The following is a 20297-nucleotide window of genomic DNA, read 5'->3' on the forward strand; positions in this document are numbered from 1 at the left end:
CTGGAGAATCTGTTCGATTGATCCTTGTGAGGCTTCTCTAGCGGTTGTAACAGGTATATTCAACTAGGAGACGTCATTGGACAGACCTTTTAGGAGCATACAGTATCGGTATCTAGTTGGACTGAGATTCCCTTTGCATCCTACAGGAATAGCTAGAGAATGCAGCATGGGATTTTTAGGTGGACCTGATCAGCCTGCAGCCCCCACCCCAAAGTGTCTAAAAAGGTGAATGCATTACATTTCATTGTTGAATGCAGAGTTTTGCATTAAGGAAAGCTACTCAAATTCTCTGACATCTTTGTACATGTTGCGGGCACAACTAGCAGTAATGACATTAGAGCCAACAACCAACGACCCCATATCTCTACACACAAATATACTTATTTAAATATTGATCTGTGTACACTTCTAGATGCTGGAAATGAAAATCCCACTTTTTAAAAAGTATTCATCTGTAATGCTAGCACCATAGGTGTGTGCCTGGGCACACTCTAATCACTTGTGCAGTGCCGATTCCCCCTGCTTCCTGGCACCCAGTCTCCCCTCTGCAGTGCTGCCAGCTTCCTCCCTCTTCTCCCACTGACTGCTGCAGGCGAGGTTTCAGGATGGATGAATGAACACACAGCGAGTGATCTGTACCGATCGCGCATGTGTTTATTCTTAACAGAAGCATAGTAAACTGTTTACTATGCTTCCGTTTGTGAATGCACTGGAAGCTACTCAGCCCATTTGTTTGCAGCCTCAGCTGCACTGAACAGCAAAGGGACTGGGGAAGCTCTGTCCTCAGTCCCTTTCTCTCAAATTAGACACATACAAATTTCACTAAAGGCCCCCAACAGGGCTCCAAAAAAAAAAATATATAAAAAAAAAAAAAAAAAAAAATTGTATTTTTTTTTTTTGTACAAATACAAACTGACACCAATCTCTGCTCTACTGACACCCTCCACTGCTGTACTGAAATACACAAATGTGTGTTTGTGCTCTGGGGTGCACACCATAATACAATAGGCTGCGCACACCAATGGCTAGCACCCAACTCCTAATATTAAAGAAGAACTAAAGGAGTAAGTCCTTACATTTAAAGAGCACCTGTCATTTCAGATACATCATGACAGTGCCTGTTAGCAGGCATCCACTCACCTGCCGTTGCCACCTCGCTCAGCTTGTTGTGTCACTGCCGCATCACCAGCCATCCCATTAAAGTGAATGGGAGTGTTAGCGAGTCAACAGCGGGTCAGAGGTGGAGCCGCTGTGGGACAGAGATGACAGTTGCCCTTTAAAAAATTATAATTTAAATAGTTGATTTAAATCAAGCCTTTTTATTAGGGATTTAAATCAAATCCACCCTGATTGGTATAGTTGGATTTTTTGGCATATTTTAATTTCATCCATCACGATCTCATGAAAGGTTGGAATGCAATTCCCCTTAACCCAATGTGGAAAGAAGACTTAGGTTTAAGGTCCGTGTGTGCAATTTCTCTATCCATACACTCATATATAAGCTCTCTAGAGTGAGGAGATCGGCATCGTCACCACTCACATTCTCCACAAATGGGTGCTCTCTGGGTATAATGGGGTCTCTTGAGGAGTTTTTTTGTAGTTCAAAATATCTCTTGTGACAAGTGTGTGACAAATTTGTTGAGATCTACAAATGCATCTGTGACTGTGGTGTGCTATAACAGAGTATGGGGAAATGCCATTTTGTTGTAGACCTAAGACTGAGCCTTATGAGCCTTCATTAACTAAACCAGCACCTAGCAGCAGGAATTGAGCTGGCTGGGTTAACACACTGGTGTATTCGAGTGGTACAGCTGTAAGTTTAGGAGTTCACAAAAGATATTTTTATTACATTACCACTCCCACATTTGTGATGATACACTAAAGTGGATGGCAAGACATGCATTGGACGCTGTGTAATCTGGAACAAGAACTGCTTTATCGGTTTGGTAAAGGGACAAGCTAGCTGAAGCAATACATGGACATCTGGGAAAAGATCAGCCATGACAGTACAAACCAAAGCCACCACATTTGAGCTCATCGTTACAAGGTAAGGAAATTAAAAACAGTCCAAGGTATAAGGCCCCTTTCACACAATAAGCACACTCGCATCCGCCTGTCTGTTTTTCAGGCAGGCAGATGTCAGCACAGATGTGTCCGCTGGCACCCACCTGCCATCTGATCCACTCAAAACAGAACTATGGCGATACATTCGCTATCTGTCTGGCGGATCGGGTGGGATCTGATGAAAACAGACATGCGGTCTGTTTTCATCTGATCTCCCCATAGAAATCAACGGGGCTCCGACAGGTCCCTCCCTGCTCAGTGAGCAGAGACGGAGCTGTTATCCGCCGGCTCAGCAGGGATCATCGGAGCATTCTCCAGCTGAGCTAGCGGAGTCCATCCTGTATGAAAGGGGCCTAAACCTAAACTACCGTATTTGTCGGCGTATACTGCGCACTTTTTTCCCCTTAAAATAAGGGGAAAATCGTGGGTGCGCGATATACGCCGATACCCGCGCTCAGTTTGAATGCCTGCGCCGACATATACCGAGCGCAGTACACTCGGGTACATTCGGCCAGGCTCGGCTTCGCTCGTAGTCACGCTCTGTGACATTTATGTGTGAGAAGCCGAGCGTGGCCGAATATACCCGAGTGTACTGCGCTCGGTATATGTCGGCGGAGGCGTTCAAACTGAGCGCGGGAAGCGGGGATTCGACACGGAGACAGCGCGGGAGAAGCCGGGAGGACACCAATGAGGCCGCAGATGGACGCCGGACCGGACGAGGCCACCGATGGACGCCGGGGGCAAGACACCAAAACTAAGTAGTAAAATGTTTTTTTTGTTTTTTTTTATTTACAGGATTTCGGGTCTACATTAGGGGTGCGCGCTATATGCCGGAGCGCGCAATACCCCGATAAATACGGTAATCCCTAGCTAAAAACAACAAAAACACATTATTTTCCAAGCTATTGCATAGACATGGAAAATGGAAAGAAACTACGCTAAAAAAATACCAAAAGATGAGAAAAAGGGAAAAAGAACTGCAAGGTGGTCACAGTCTAATCTCTCCATAGTGCGGCGATTAACATGTAAACAATAACTACATGAAATAAACATAAGAAAAATATAAATCGCGCTACCTCGACCACCCTTCTTGCCGGACACAAACGTATGCAAGTGGGTGATCTAAATGATATAAGTTAAAAGCTGGCTGCTATGTCGGGAGCGACCTGTAGTGGCCACTAGGGTGCAACATGCAGCCACCTCAAAATCCCACACCTGTGATAAGATAGCAGGTAATATGTCAAACACCCGTGCATCTGTGCCACATTAAAGATTGATTGTAAACGTGTCCGAAGAAAAACGTGATATCTCCTCCACCAAGCTTATAAATTGGCCTCTTACCGAATTCCCACGATCCCTTATTACAGGGGATCAGAAACAGCATGTAATAGGTCCCAATCTCACAGTTTCGGATATGCAGTCCTGTTGGATCTCGTTCAAGAAATTTCAGCAGTAACATAGCCCACCATGTAAGAAACAGTGACAGCTCCACATAGTGCGTTAAATGTGTAGAAATGTATTTAAAAAGTTAAAATTGCACTTACAGTTATGCAGTTTAAAATTTGCCTTGAATCTAATGCGCTGGCCGGTACACAAAACTCTCAGGCACTCGTCCACTGGGGAACGTCAGGAGCTTCTTGGGTGACGACAGCACGCCGCTCGCCCTACGTCTGTTTCGTAAAAAAAATTACTTCTGCCGGCACATTAGATTCAAGGCAAATTTTAAACTGCATAACTGTAAGTGCAATTTTAACTTTTGAATAAATAAAAGCTGATCAATGTAAGCACCCCTATCAGTGGTAAATTGGTTGTCTCGACCCTCTAAATTGCTACATCTAGAGCACAACTTGCTCTTTTGAAAAACATACTGACTTGATCACCAGATGAAAAGAAAAGAAACAAAGCCTAATAAACGAATGCAGCCACCAAAACTAGAAAAAAAAAACCCGTTATTACTTGTGTGACTGCTGTGTGGGTTGGAGCTTGGCTTTATTTTGTTAGTGCATCTAAAACTGTCAGTACACCCAACAATCTCCTCCTCCTAGTCTGACAATGCTGATGCTGTCCAAAAGGTGTCCCTGATGCTGTCCAAAAGGTGTGGGCACTCTAATACTAATCTGAGGTGTGTTAATGTCCAGATCACAGGGAAAAAGAAAAAAAAAAAAAAATGTAACGCAGACACTACTTCTAATAATTGGAAAACATCTATATATTACATTTTTAGTTTGGGGTATAATACCGCTTTAAACATGAGCCTCTGTACAAAGGTTTAAAAGGCTGGCCAGCTGTACTCAAATTAGGGGGGGGGGGGAGAAATGTAAAAAAGTTCAAAAGTTTTCCAAAATCTGAAAACAATATGCTAAGCTTGACATACATATTTAGGGCGAAAATTACAGCATCTCTGGTTTAGAGCATGTATTCATTTACACAACCTAAATATATATCACAAGAAGGTGTTTAAAATAGAAATTGCATAATCATACCTGTTTTTCTCCTAGTTTTACCAGTTTCATGGAAGTAAAGTGGAATATATTACATTGCACATAAAGTCATCAGCAATGACACTAATTGCAAGTGTGACGCTAGTCCTATAATTGTATGTCATTTTTCCTAAATCAACTTACCATATTATGGAAAACAGAAGAACAGTAATTACATACATAAATGGATGTATGAAGTGCACACTACACAGAATGATAGAGTCATCAACAAATCTGTACCTTAAATACATGATTCTAATCTCTGCAATAATATTTCAAAATTCTTCTGTCATTTAACAATACATTTTTGTATATTCTACTAGGTTTCCATGACTGTAGAATAATTTCAATTCAGGTACACATAACAAAGATACTTTAGAGTTTTAGAATAGTTTAATTACAAACATATAGAACACTATTAGATAATACAGTCCATTGAGAAAACACATTCATTCCATGGAAATGCATGGTTTCCCTTCCATATTCCTCCAAATGAAAGCCTTTGTCATAGAAAATCATACAGGTATCTAACAATATCAAAGTTCACAGTCCTAAAAAATAAATAAAAAAAAGTGAAAAGTTAAGACAGCATCATACTGTAGCAAAACTATTACTTTAAGAAAAAAAGAACATTACAAAAAAAAAACACATTTGTAATAAAATGGTGTAAATCATTTATTCTGAAGGCTGAACTTAATAGTGTGAAAGGAGAAGTTCACAGTTTGCAACATGTTACAGATGCAGCCCCCGAACCCCCATTGTGACAGTGAACAGGGAATCTTCTCTGCCCACTCGCTATCCAAATTTCTAAAAGATTTAGACTTGCGGGGTTCCGCCCACCCCGCTGCATCATTTATTCACAGAGTTCTGTGAATAGGAGAACTACAAGTACAGACATCCTTTGTGGCCGTTGGCTTGTAGTGAACGACCAGGGCACTGTTGAGGTAGTTAAGTGAGTAAGGGGCCTTTCACACGGACGGATAGAATGGTGCTTTTAGCTGCGGATTTTCTAGTTTTCTACCGCAGCTAAAAGCACACAATGCTTTCCTATGTCCCCATTCACACACAATGTTTAGCTGCGATTTCGTTGCATGCGGTTTGGTGCAAATAGAATTGAATACGTCCAGGTGCGATTTAGCGCAGCTATATGCACTTAACCGCAGGTAATCACAGTCTTTTGTGTCAACTGCGGATAGCAGCGTGAATAAAAAAAAAACGAACAACAGGAAGCACATCATAATAAAAAATAAATAAAAAGGGTTGCTATTGAAATGACTACCGCAGCTAAACGCGGCCGGTGCATTGCCATGAATTGCGATTTGCCATGAAATGTGATGGTCCGCCTCCATCACATCCTATTGGCTCACTCCTGTCACGTGACATATTTAAACATCATCAGTCTCAGCTAGGCCATCATAGGGAGAGGATCTCCTCTCCCTGTGATAGCTGAAGCTGCACGGAGCTGGTGCTATGGGCTTGTGGTGTAACATATTACATATACTGTTAGGAAGGAGAAGCCAGTGTGATATGCACAGCTCTGTGAGGAGCAGCCTGTGTTGCAGTGAGTGCATTGCTGGTGTAACAATGTATAGAAACAATGATCTCACACACATCTATAGGCTGCCTCTCCCCTCCTCCTGCTCTCAGGCTGTGTGGCCAGCAGCACACACACACACACACACACACCATGGGCAGCCTGTATAATGGAGCAGCCTCCCATCTGCCTGCCCCCCTCTCCTCTCTCTTAGCCCTTTGAAGAGCTGCACGGGGGTTGACCTCCCTGGGTGCGCGAGTAAGCTAAATTTACTACTGCGCATACAGGTCTACGCTAATAGCGTAGACACGCGCATGCGCATAGCACCAGCTCCGTGCAGCTTCAGCTATCACAGGGAGAGGAGATCCTCTCCCTATGATAGCCTAGCTGAGACTGATGACGTTTAAATATGTCACGTGACAGGAGTGAGCCAATAGGATGTGATGGAGGCGGACCATCACATTTCATGGCAAATCGCATTTCATGGAAATGCACCGGATGTAACCGCACGTAAATCGCAATGTACAAATGCAGCTAATCGCAGTGCCCAGAGCCTTGAATTTCACTGAAAATGTACATGCTTTTATAATTGCGGCAAAACTGCCGTCCGTCTGAAAGGGGCCTTACTGCCGGCCCGTATGAGGTATGAGCAGACAGCTTACACCAACAGTCTGCAAGAGCCCTGCATTGCACCAGTTATCTACTGATCAAGGGTGCAATTCTTTACAGCCTCCTAGTAAACAAAAATAAATGCACTTTTTTTACCTGCAAAAAGAGGTATATATATATATATATATATATATATATATATATTTTTTTTTTTTTTTACAAAGGGTGAACTTATGCTTTAAAAAGGAAACTAGAACAGGTTTTGATCATTTGGCTTACAAGTTTATAGATTTACCATTTAGATCATATTTCAAAGCTTCTATAAAACACTTACAAACATATAATACAGAGTGCTCCTTTGACAGCTTTCCAATAGGTCCATAACAAGAGACAGGGGGTGTGTCCATCTTTTAGGTCATTTAACTATATATGTTTATCGCAGATGGACATAAATAGCAAAATGATCAAATTACACAGACTATTCACAACACAATAGTACATGACTCAGCAGAAGTGCAGGGATTTAGTTGTGGGTGCTGTAGCTGCTGTCTGAATACAAGTGGTGAACATGCAATTTACAACATTCCATATTTATCCTGTCATTTTCCCCACTTTTACCAAGGATATAACAAGGGTAGAACGTTCAAAATACTTATGTAATTTTCCAAGGTAGGTTTTCCGTGAGCTTATGCAGATGGTTCTCAGTATATGTATTCCTAAAACGATGTGCAATTGGTTTTCACAAGTTTGGACAGAATAGGCAGACAGAGGCAGTGTGGGTGCAATAATTTCCACCCACCTAAAGCGGTTATTAACTCAGATTTAACATCTAAAACTAAAAAACATACATGTCCTGCAATAAAAAAATAAAAATAAATAAACCCTGCCCGCCTGCTCACAATCTTCTGTAGATTGTACACTCAGCTGCGCAGTTGCCTGTGCCCTGGGACGTCTGCACTTCTGCCCATGTGCAAGGTATTGTCATTCCTCATCGGCCAATCAAGATGGCCAAAGTCCAGCACTTGGAAGAATCCGGGAAGTCAGACCATTGAAGAAAAGTATTGTGGACTTAAGTTTTTCTTTAATTGTATTACACTAACTGCCATCTCTCTATCTCCTATCTATTAAAAAAAAAAAAAAAAAATCAGTACCAAGCTAGATGTGGTGGCTGCATTTTTTTTGCCTTTAATTTTTACCTTGCGATCCAGCCAGTAACAAATTTCCTGTCATAGGGTGTCTCTGCCCTGGAAAGAAAAGCATGAACCGAAACATCTTTGTGCACCAGCAATGTCAATCTGGGGAGAGGGTAATGTAAGATGCACTACTAAATATAGATGGTCTTTACCAACAACTTAAGGCCTCTTGTACACTGCAGCTTGAAAAAGCTTAGTACAGTTTTTATTTTTTTAACTGAGCTAAAACACAGTCCAATAATTGTAATGTGTCTATGCACACAGGCACGTAAACAAGACAACAGAACAAAAAAAAACAAGAATGTTTTCTCGTGTGCGCAAAAAAATTGCAGGGAAATTGTGCGAAAATTGAGTGAAACGCATATGCATGAAAATATATACAAAAACTTGCACATGATACAGGTGTATCGTGTGCAAGAGGCCTAAAGCTCAACTCAAGCTGCAGTTGGGGGGTGGCTTTAAAAAAAAAAAAATCACACAGTTCAGCCACTTTTTTGCACCCTCCATGCTATACTTTAACCACTTCCCGACCGCCGCATGTACATATACATCGGCAGAATGGCACGTACAGGCACATTGGAGTACCTGTACGTCCCTGCCTAGACGTGGGTCCGATCGGGACCCCCCCCGCTACACGCGGCGGTCGGGTTCCCTCGGGGAGCGATCCGGGACAACGGCGCGGCTATTTGTTTATAGCCGCTCCGTCGCGATCGCTCCCCGGAGCTGAAGAACGGGGAGAGCCGTATGTAAACACGGCTTTCCCGTGCTTCACTATGGCGCTGCATCGATCGAGTGATCCCTTTTATAGGGGAGACTCGATCGATGACGTCATTCCTACAGCCACACCCCCCTACAGTTGTAAACACACACTAAGTGTACACTAAATCCTACAGCGCCACCTGTGGTTAACTCCCAAACTGCAACTGTCATTTTCACAATAAACAATGCAATTTAAATGCATTTTTTGCTGTGAAAATGACAATGGTCCCAAAAATGTGTCAAAATTGTCCGAAGTGTCCGCCATAATGTCGCAGTCACGAAAAAAAAACGCTGATCGCCGCCATTAGTAGTAAAAAAAAAATAATTAATAAAAATGCAATAAAACTATCCCCTATTTTGTAAACGCTATAAATTTTGCGCAAACCAATCGATAAACGCTTATTGCGATTTTTTTTACCAAAAATAGGTACAAGAATACGTATCGGCCTAAACTGAGGAAAAAAAAAAAATTTATATATGTTTTTGGGGGATATTTATTATAGAAAAAGTAAAAAATATTGAATTTTTTTCAAAATTGTCGCTCTATTTTTGTTTATAGCGCAAAAAATAAAAACCGCCGAGGTGATCAAATACCACGAAAAGAAAGCTCTATTTGTGGGGAAAAAAAGGACAATTTTGTTTGGGAGCCACGTCGCACGACCGCGCAATTGTCTGTTAAAGCGACGCAGTCCCGAACTGTAAAAACACCTTGGGTCTTTAGGCAGCATATTGGTCCGGTCCTTAAGTGGTTAAGGTTAATTTTACTTAAAATTAGACATTTAGAAATCTGTTGTATATAGTATTTTCTTTGCTGTATGTATTCAGTCTTTACAAGCAAAATGTAATGCATGACAAAAAGGATTCCCAAAGCCCTATGGTTTTGCCAAGACAGGAAAACTAATAGCTGATTGCTTTACAACTACCTTTATCTAATTAAAACCCCAGATTCAGCCATCTAATGAGGCATATTTCCCAATTTTCAGGGCCAAACTGAGTTCTATTAAAGCGGATCTCCACTCTAAAGTGGAGTCCCGCTGATCGGAACCCTCCCCCCCTCCGGTGTCACATTTGACACCTTTCAGGGGGAGGGGGGTGCAGATACCTGTCTACAGACAGGTATCTGCACCCACTTCCGGCCCTACGATACGGGCAAAGGACGGGTTTTTCCTCCGCTTCCCGTCGCCCCCCCCGTTGTATGCTGGGAACACTCGGCTCCCAGCACACAGCGGGAGCCAATCGGCGGGCGCAGCGCGACTCGCGCATGCGCCGTAGGGAACCGGGCAGTGAAGCCGGAGCGCTTCACTTCCTGGTTCCCTCACCGTGGATGGAGGGGGGAGCAGCAGGGTGACGAGCGATCGGCTCGTCATCTGCTGCGATCACCGCTGGACTCCAGGACAGGTAAGTGTCCTTATATTAAAAGTCAGCAGCTGCAGTATTTGTAGCTGCTTGCTTTTAATATAGTTTTTTAGTGGCACATCCGCTTTAACACTGATCTTTCAGTGTTGATTTAGCAACACTACAATTCTAAAATCTTTAAAAGAGAGACTAGGGTGCCACCTTCTGGCTATAACAGAATAATGCATGTTATGAATATGCAATGTATTTCATAGTTATCCGACCAAAATAAACATTTTATTTTTTAGTCCAGAACATAAAAACAGAAAATCTGCAACAAAATATATTTCATTTAAGGCTTCTTTTGAAAAGCTGCCTGTACACAGAGTTATCACACATTACCATATATTTTTTACTTGGACTAGCACAAAGTAATATTTATTCATTACGTCCCATGTACTGATAGGAACATACCTACCTTGCTACAGCTCTTATAAAATCCAGCGATACAGTACATTTGTATTTAGGTCCATCCAGCTGATCATCATGACCCACCTGGGTTAACAGCTGAAGTGTCACAAGAGAGGAGATCTAGTAACAAAATAAATAAAAACAACAGTAATAATCTAAGAACACTATTTTACACATAATGTAGTACATGTAACAGCACAAGCATACAGATTAACATATTCACAGATAATATAATGGCTCTTTTCATTATCTGCTGCTTTGCTTTTTAGCATTTCCATTTGAACAGCTGTGACACCACAGGCAGCTCAGATGTAGTTTACACACATGTTCAAACAACTGTTAAACACAGATGTTTAGTAACTACACATATTGATTGAAAGCATACCTGGGAGAAGATGTTTGCAGTTGGTGCAACCCTACTGTCCACTACACTGTACAGAATGGCCAAAAGTCTATCCAGAGGAAAGGGCTTGGGACCAAGAAGATGGTTGCTGGTCTAATGAGAAAAAATATATATATACGATTATGGAATATAAGTGCAGGAAATGCTGCCTAAATATTTTAGCTCTGCATAATAAAGAAGCATCTACACAATGTCCAACCGATTAGTCTTACAAATCATGTATATATTACGCAGCACTTTACAATGTATAGGGGGGGGGGGACAACACAATGACAGTACAGTTCAATACAAAAGGTACAGGAGGGCCCTGCTCGTAGAGCTTACATTCTAAAGGAAGGGGGTGGTGGTACAAAAGGTAATAGCTGCGGGAGATATTTGATGGGGGTGGCTCGGGGACAGTTGTTAGGTGGGTGTGGGATAGGCTTCCCTGAATAAATTAGTTTTCAGGGATCTCCTAAAAGGTGGACAGGGTAGGGGCTGATTGGACATAATGGGGCAGGGAGTTCCAGAGGATGGGAGAGGCTCTGGAGAAGTCCTGAAGGCATGCATGGGAGGAGGTAACAAGGGAGCTAGAGAGTAGGAGGTCCTGGGAGATGCGGATGGGGACAATTTGGGCGAAATCTGAAGACGAGGTTGGTGATACAGATGGGGACGATGTTGTGAATGGCCTTGTATGTTATGGTTAGAATTTTGAATTTTACACAGTGGGGTAAGGGAAGTCAGTAAAGGGATTGGCAGAGAGGAGCTGCAGTCATGGATTGGTTAGTGAGGTGTAGTCTAGCAGCAGAATTCATAATAGACTGAAGGGGGGATATCATGCTTAAGGGTAGGCATTAAGGAGAGAGTTGCTGTAGTCAAGACTAGAAATAATTAAGGAGTGAATAAGTTGCTTTGTGGTGTCAGTCAGGAAGGGTCGATTTCTGGAGAGGTTGTGGAGGCAGCAGGATTTAGCCAGTGATTGGATATGGGGACTGAAGGAGAGGTCAGAGTCAAGGATTACACCCAGGACCCTGTCATGTGTGGAGGGACCGTTAAAGAAGAAATATAACAAGCTTAGTTTTAGAAAGATGGAGTTTGAGGAAGTGGTGTGACATCCATACGATATGTCATTCAGCAAGTTTGAGATCCGTGAGGAGATCGAGGGAGTGAGTTGAGGAGTGGAGAGAGATCTGGGTGTCGTCGGCAAAGAGGTGGTATTGGAAGCCATGGGAGGTTATCAACTGGCCCAGGGAAGAGGTATAGAGCAAGAATAGGAGAGGCCCAAGGACGGAGCCTTGGGGTACCCCAACAGAAAGAGGAAGAGGAGCGGAGGAGATGGAGTTGTGACACTAAAAGTGCGCTGAGATAGGTAGGAGGAGAGCCAGGATAAAGCAGAATTACAAAGGCCAAGGGAGTATAATTTGCCAAGGAGGAGCAGGTGGTCAACTGTGTCAAAGGCAGCAGAGAGGTCTAAAAGTATGAGTATGGAGTAATGGCCACTGGTTTTAGTAGGGCAGTTTCAGTAGAATGTTGTGGGCGAAAACCAGACTGTAGGGGGTCGAGAAGGTCGAGAGGTAGCGACTCATTCGGTCAAGGACAAGGCGTTCGATGAGCTTGGAGGCAAACGGGAGCAGGAAGATGGGTCTTACATTATTCAAACAGGTGGGGTCTAATGAGGGTTTGCAGGCAAGTATGTCTAGGGAGGATGACAACGTGGTGTTGTAGATGGAAGTGGTTAGGTCTGGGCAGGACAGGGGTGCAATTTTGTCGTAAAGGCCATCAGTAGCAGAGTGAAGAATGGAAGGGTTGAGGTTGCAAAAGTTTCTGCGGGTAGTGGTTTGTGGGTTGGCTACAGGGGATGTAGGAGACAAGGATAGTGTATAACGGATAAGGTTGTGATCAGAGAGAGTATTAGAAAGGTTGCAGGGAGTGCAGCATTGGGAGAATAAGAGGTCAAGAGCGTTCTTGTTTGAGTCAGTGGTGGATTGTGTTAGGTTAAAAGAGGAGGTTAGGTTGAGCAGTTTAGAAGTGGTAGCAGTATTAACATTGATTGGAATGTTAAAGTCACCTAAGATGATGGCAGGCACTTCAGATGAGAGAAAATAGGGCAGCCATGCAGAGAAGACATCCAGAAAGTGCGGCACTGGTCCAGGATCCTCAGACAAGCTGGAGAGAAAAGACGAATGCAGTGCATTTCAAAAGAGCAGGGGGAAAGAGGGAGGTGTGGGAAGTACCTGGAAGGTGCATTGTGGGGAGAGAAGTCTAAATACACACACACAATAATAAATTATATATACACACACATACATATACACACATACATATACACACACACACACAGTTGAAAAAAAAGTCCATCCAGTTAAACCAAAAAAAAAAGAAAGAAAAGGAAGACCAAACCACATATAGAAAACCTTATCTTACACAATCCTATACCCACAGTTTATCCTGAGGAAGGAGGAAAAAAAAAACGAAATAACAAAATCATGGTCCAATTGGCTTCAGCAAGTGAAAAGAACTCCTTTTTGTGAACTGGTGCCCAAAGCTGAACTTCATATTCCAGATGAGGTCTTACTAACGATGTTTATAGGGACAAAATTATATCTCTCCATCTGCAGTCCATGCTACTCTTAATACAAGAAAGGATGTCAGAAAGCGCAGCACGACTTGTGCATGCACAGTAGGAAACCGGCTGTGAAGCCTGAAGGCTTTACTGTCGGTTTCCCTTACTTTCTTGCAATGCTGGCGCCTGCACCTGAATCCGATGGACGGATGAGCTTGGGTGCTGACATCTGGTAAGTGACCTTATATTAAAATTATATTCATTAAAAAAAAATGATATACAGCCTGGAATTCCACTATAATTAGGAAACTGTGGCAAATGAGGTTTGAACAGTGCATTGAGGTCAGCTTGTAAGTTGGAGAAATCATGTAAGGTGGTTATTCCACTGCATAGCAGATAGTAATGAGCTGGGAGCTGTGTGGTAGTGCTTGGTGGAGAAGAAAGCCAGTTGTGGCGGGGAGCAAGATGAGCCTGGAGACCGGCGTCAGGCTACCCTATCTGGCCCTGATGGTATATCCAGAAGTCGGATGTCAGCCCAAAGACAATGTGTCCAGCTGAAGTAGTGAGAGGAGCTGTCCGACAGCTCTGTGAGCCAATCGGGATGCGTTTCAGAAGCTTAACCATGCCTCGATTGTGCTACACTATGCCAGCTTGGAGCCATCTTCCCTTCCTATTTTACAGATTGTGGATTTACAGCCCACAAATGAAAGCAGCCTTGCCAGCACCACAGTGTCAGCCATGTTCTATTAATTGACATTTTTATTCCTATACCTCCGGGAAGAAGTATCTTTCAATACCTTTTTTTTTAGCCTGGTATATGACATTTTTTTACTATAGTATGGGCACAGTGTCAGTGCTGTAGTGTTTTTTGGTTATGACACCTTTTGTAGCTGCTGACTTAACACAGAAATTGTCTGGAACTTCAGCTTTGAAAATGAAATATAGAAGCTGACTGGTTTCCAACGGCAGCTGATCCAGATTCTGGCTGCTCGGCTTTTGATAAATTCTGCAGACTGCTCTCAGATGTCTCTGTGGACTACAAAGTAACTCCTCTCTATGTTATGGAAATGGGGAGGGGGAGGTGTTCTATAGACATTTCCTGGAGGGCAACACTACTCTTCCATAGATATAGTACAGTAAAGTTAATGCTGTCACTGTGAATAGGATTTGTGTCTATTTGTCACAGACACCTGTGAACTTTCTTTTTTTTTTTTAATAAGCTTACAACGTAATAAAGCTGCCAAGAAAAAAACAAATGCAAGCAGTAATAAAAATACTAAAATGCCATATGACTGTTAAACAAAACTGGATACTTTAATTCATAAAGCTTGCTTCCTTCAACCCTCCAGAGAGAAGTCGTGACTTATAAGCCAGCAAGGGGTTGTTTTGGTCATTCGGTATATCAGGGAAGTTGATTTGCGGATTAAGAAAGTTGGCAGATCTCAGCAGGAACCATAATTAAATCTGTCCATGCTTACAAAATGGTCATGCAAATATACATTGCTTTTTGTATGGTTCTACAGTTCTTCTCTGACACTCTTAACCACTCCCCTACAGCTGTATAGTCATATGGACGGCTGCAGGAACCCTCCGTCCCACCGTCATATGACGTCTTTGGCTTACCGAGCATCACTTGCGAGCCGATGTCGGCCGGGCACCCACGATTGCCTGTCACACAGCAGGGACGTGGATGTGCGTGTGTAAAGACCAGGGTGAGAGGAGACCGATGGTGTGTTCCCAGTACAGAGGAACATTGATCGGTCTCCTCCCCTACAGTTACAATAACTCCCTAGGTAACACAATTAACCCCTTGATCGCCTCCTAGTGTTAACCCCCTCCCTGCCAGTCACATTTACACAGTAATCAGTGAATTTTTATAGCACTGATCGCTGTATAAATGTGAATGGTCAAAAGTGTCCGATATGTCCATTGCAATGTCACAGTCATGATATAAAATAATAAAAATAAAAAATATGTAGAAGAATACATATCGACCTAAACTGAGGAAGACATTTATTTTTTAAATAGGATATTTATTAAATCCCCAAAAAAGTGTTTTTTTCAAAATTTGCACTTTTTTGGTTTATAGGGCAAAAAATAAAAACCGCAGAGGTGATCAAATACCACCAAAGAAAGCTCTATTTGTGGGGAAAACAATTATCAAAATGTCATATGGGTACAGTATTGCATGACCGCGCAATTGTCATTCAAAATGTTACAGCACTGAAAGCTGAAAATTGGCCTGGGCAGGAAGGGGGTGAAAATGCCCTGTATTGAAGTGGTTAATGTGACTAAGAATTACTGACCATGGGCATTCACCCTTCACGACCCCCCCCCCCCCACTTTTATTTTTGCTGAGGAATCTAATGTAGGTCCGCTACCTGCTGTCTCTCTTCTCAAAGGGAAGGATCAACAATACAACTACAAGACAGAATCGTGTAAGCTCCTTTGATCGCTGTCCCATAAAAAGAGCTTAGCAATTCTCCTAATGCCCTACAAAAGGCCTCCAATGTACCCAAGCACACAATGCTCGGGGGCAGAGTACATGAGGCATGCATCTCATCCAGGTGTGGCTGGGAAATGAAATGAGCACACTTGCATACATTGAGGCCTGAGACGATATTTGTGATAATGCAGCCCATCATTATACAAAGTACTACTGACAGAACAGATGCAAGGCCTACAATGGGTACATTAGTAAATATTTCTATAGTTTAACTATTTGCCATGACTAAGCACTAATATAGTGCGAAACATGTCGGCTGTCCTCCTCTGTGGCTGTGTTTTGTTTTGCATGCCGACTTTTATTTAATAAAGACAACTTTTTTGAAGTTCCTTTTGAGTGCCGCTGTCCATCATCTCTCCATTCTCTACATTTGCCTTGTGCATTGCCAGCACCTGGGCTTCCTGAGAGGTTCCTCAATTGCTCACAAGACTCACCTGGAGCGGTGACTCCTTTTCTCTTTTGACTATTTGCATAGTGTTATAAAAAAAAAAAAATAATGAATAAGAATCTTCAGGGCCTTCTCCCACTTTTTTTTTTGTGTGCATTAAAATTAAACACACAACATTTTAAGAAGCAATTCCCTTTATTTCCCATGTGGCTAGAGCATCCATGTTTTTTTTAAGTCATAGGACGTTCTGTAATTTGAGTCTTTATGCATGTTAAGCATGCTCACTGGAATGAATGGGAAGTGCAGTTTTATTGCATCTGAACCAGGAAAAAAGAAGGATTTTTATAAACAGCTTACCTGTAAAATCCTTTTTTTGGAGTACATCACGGGACACAGAGCAGCATAGCCATTACTATATGGGTTATAGAGTCTACCTTCAGGTGATGGACACTACTAGCAATCCCAGACAGGAAGTCCCCTCCCTATATAACCCCCTCCCATAACGGGAGTACCTCAGTTTTGTAGCAAGCAGTATGCATCCCAAAAAAATCCCCATAAGAGGGGTGGGAGCTCTGTGTCCCGTGATGTACTCCAAGAAAAGGATTTTACAGGCAAGCTGTTTATAAAAATCCTTCTTTCTTTATCGTACATCACGGGACACAGAGCAGCATAGCCATTACTATGTGGGATGTCCCAAAGCAATGCTTAATGAGGGGAGGGAGACATTCCAGCCAAACAATAATAAAGGGTGCCCCCCCGGACGTGAGGATCTTATACTGCAGCCTGCAGTACCGCCCGCCCAAAGGCTGCGTCGGTGTTCCTCCTAACGTCCAGCTGGTAAAATTTTGTAAACGTGTGGACGAACGACCAAGTCGCCGCCCTGCAAACCTGAGCCATGGAGATCTGGTGATGCGCCGCCCAAGAGGGGCCTTCACTGACAAAGGCCATAGGCCTGGGTAATTAACTATGATCCATCTAGCAATAGTGGATTTCGTTGTTGCCTGACCCTTTTTGGGTCCATCCGGTAAAATTAACAAAACGTCGGTTTTCCGAATATTTGCCGTGGCTTTAAGATAGACCTTCACGACCCGGACCACATCCAAGGAATGCAGCAACCTCTCTTTTCCCGAAGTGGGATTTGGAAAAAAGGAAGGCAGAATCAAATCAAGTGAAAACTTGATATTACCTTCGGGAGAAAGGACGGATGCGGGCATAAAACGACCCTGTCCTTATGCAATACGAGGTATGGCTCCCTACATGACAGGGCTGCCAACTCTGATACCCTTCTAGCAGAAGCCATGGCCACCAAAAATACTAACTTTCTAGTCAGTAAAAGCAACGGTATTTCGGCCAAAGGCTCAAAAGGTTGCTTCTGTAGAGCCGACAGGACAAGGTTCAGGTTCCAGGGGCAAAGGGGGGCCCGGACTGAAGGATTGATCCGTAAAACTCCCTGTAAGAAGGTTTTAACAAGAGAGTGGGTAGCCAATGGTCTTTGAAACAAGACCGATAAAGCTGAAACCTGCCCCTTGATAGTGCTCACGGCTAAGTTTTTGTCTACCCCGAGCTGTAGGAATTCTAGAATCCTGCCAATAGCATATTTGCGGGGATGCCACCCCCTCGACTCACACCAGGCTATGTAGGCCCTCCACACTCTAATAGATTATCCTGGAAACTGGCTTTCTGGCCTAATCAGAGTGGAGACTACTGAGCTAGACAAGCCTCTACCCCTGAGAATCAGGGATTCAGCCGCCAGGCAGTCAAATTTATTGGCCGTAAGGCAGGGTGGAGGATCGGGCCTTGCGAGAGCAGGTCTGGGCGGAGCGGGAGAGTCCAGGGCTCTCTTACCGACATTCTCACAATTAGAGAGTACCAAGGCCTTCGGGGCCAGGCAAGAGCCACCAGAATTACCGGCTTGTGTTCTACCCGGATTCTGCGCAGGAGGCGGGGTAGCATCAGTAATGGGGGGGGGAAGGCATACAGTAGAGCAAACCGATGCCACGGGCACACCAACGCATCGGTTCCGCTTGCCAACGGGTCCCTTGTCCGGGACACGAACATGTTCAGTTTTTTTGTTGAACCTTGATGCCATAATGTCTACATCCGGAGACCCCCACCTCCGGCAAATCTCCTGGAAGACATCGGGATGGAAAGACCATTCCCCTGGGAACAACTGCTGGCGACTCAGAAGTCTGCTTGCCAATTGTCCACCCCGGGGATAAACCCTGCCGAGATGTAAGGGACATGAGACTCTGCCCAAGAAAAGATCTGGTTTACCTCTCTGGGCAGTTCGGCTCTTGGTGCCTACCTAGTGGTTTATATATGCCATGGCCGTGGCATTGTCGGACTGCACTCTTATTGGCGACCCCTGCAATTCGGACGTCCAGGCCTCCAGGGCTAACCGTGCAGCTCGGATTTCCAACAAATTGATGGGCAAGATTCTTTCCAATCTTGACCACCTCCCCTGCTGGGTTATCCTTCCAGAATCGCACCCCAGCCCATCAGGCTGGCATCCGTGGTTACTATCCTCTAGGAGACAGGGCTGAAGGATCTTCCTTTTAGCAGGTTCTGAGGCTTCAACCACCAGCACAGACTCTGACGAACAAGTGACAACAGGGTCAAGGGGTGCTGACCTAATGCAAACTAAAGAAACCTGTGATGGCCTGGGAATATCGGGACATGGAGGTATGCGTCCTTTATATCTATTGACGCTAGAAAATCCTCTTCCTGCAAGGCGGCGACCACCGAACGGATGGATTCCATCCGGAAGGACCGGATCTTTAGGTAATGGTTTAAACCCTTTAGGTCCAATATCGGCCTGACATCGCCATTTGAAATGATGAAGAGGTTGGAATAGAACCCCAGTCCGCATTCCTGGGCTGGTACCTCCACAATCACCCCCTGGGATAAGAGGCGATCCAAGGCTGTCAGAAGAGATACCCTCTTTTCTGGATCGCCTGGCAGGTTTGACCTCTGAAAATGAGGAGGGGGGAAGTCCCGAAACTCCAGTTTGTAGCCTAGGGTCACCGAGCAGAAGACCCACTTGTCGGGGACTCTGGCTTCCCAAATCTGAGAAAAACCGAAGCCTTCCCCCCACCCGAGTGAGTGGGGGCGCCCCTTCATAAAGTCGACTTGGGGGCTGCTTTTGCCGGTTTGCGGGACCAGAGTCTTTTGTTACCCGAAGTCTGCCCCTGCGACTTATTGCCCATGCCTGATCGCCCAGAAGGCCGTCGATACTGCCTGGAGGCTGAGGGTCCTGGGGCTGGTGAGGCTGAACGTTTAAAAGTGGGACCACGAAACCTTCTCTTAACAGGCAAGAGAGTGCTCTTTCCACTAGATATTTTCTGTATATATGTATCTAGGTCCTCTCCAAACAACCTTTCTCCATGAAAGGGAAAGCCTGCTAAGAGCTTCTTGCATAGAGTTTCGGCCGACCAGTTCTTTAACCACAAGAGTCTCCGCATGTGTACTAAAAATAGTGACAATCGGGGAAGCCTGCTGGATGGAGTCTTTAATGGCGTCCACCGCGAAAAACAGGGCTCTTGGGAGATCGGCTAGTTCTCGTGCTTGTTGAGCCAGAACGTCCTTTAAAACTTGGTTTGCCTGGTCCTTGAACGCCTGGCAAATACAAATAGCAGCCACACCCGGCTGAACCACCGCCCCTGCTGTGGCAAAGGAGGATTTCAGCAGAGTCTCTAGCCGTTTATCGACCGGATCTTTGAACATCTGAATGTTTTCAACCGGGCAAGTTAAGGTCTTATTGACACAGGAGATGGCTGCGTCCACCGTAGGGACCGCCCATCTCTTAGGGAATCTTTCCTCCATTGGGTATAGAATCGAGAACCCCTTGGGAGGAATAAAGATTGTCTGGTCGCACCCAATCCTGAAATATCAGGTCTTCCAAAAGAGGGCGAACTGGAAATACAGAGTTGTTCTGTGGTGCCTTTAAAGGAGCCTAAGGAGGACACCTAAGGAAGCAATTTAAACGCAGACCGGACCATATTCGTTAGGGACTG

At 44.0% G+C, this 20297-nt stretch overlaps 1 protein-coding gene across 2 annotated transcripts in view; it reads right to left on the minus strand.

The window, feature by feature from the left end:
* Nucleotides 1-4918: 4918 nt before the first annotated feature.
* ORC5 (origin recognition complex subunit 5) overlaps nt 4919-20297 on the minus strand; it is a 68225-nt gene continuing 52846 nt past the window's right edge. For both annotated transcript variants that reach the window (XM_040354389.1, XM_040354390.1), the window contains exons 13-15: nt 10831-10941; nt 10453-10565; nt 4919-5095 (exon numbers count right to left, since the gene is read on the minus strand). In XM_040354389.1, the coding sequence (XP_040210323.1) occupies nt 5050-5095; nt 10453-10565; nt 10831-10941 (270 nt within the window). In that variant the 3' untranslated portion in view covers nt 4919-5049. The remainder of the gene's footprint in view (nt 5096-10452; nt 10566-10830; nt 10942-20297) is intronic.

The sequence above is a fragment of the Rana temporaria genome, chromosome 5 (assembly GCF_905171775.1).
Source record: "Rana temporaria chromosome 5, aRanTem1.1, whole genome shotgun sequence".
In the NCBI taxonomy this organism is placed as follows: Eukaryota; Metazoa; Chordata; class Amphibia; order Anura; family Ranidae; genus Rana; species Rana temporaria.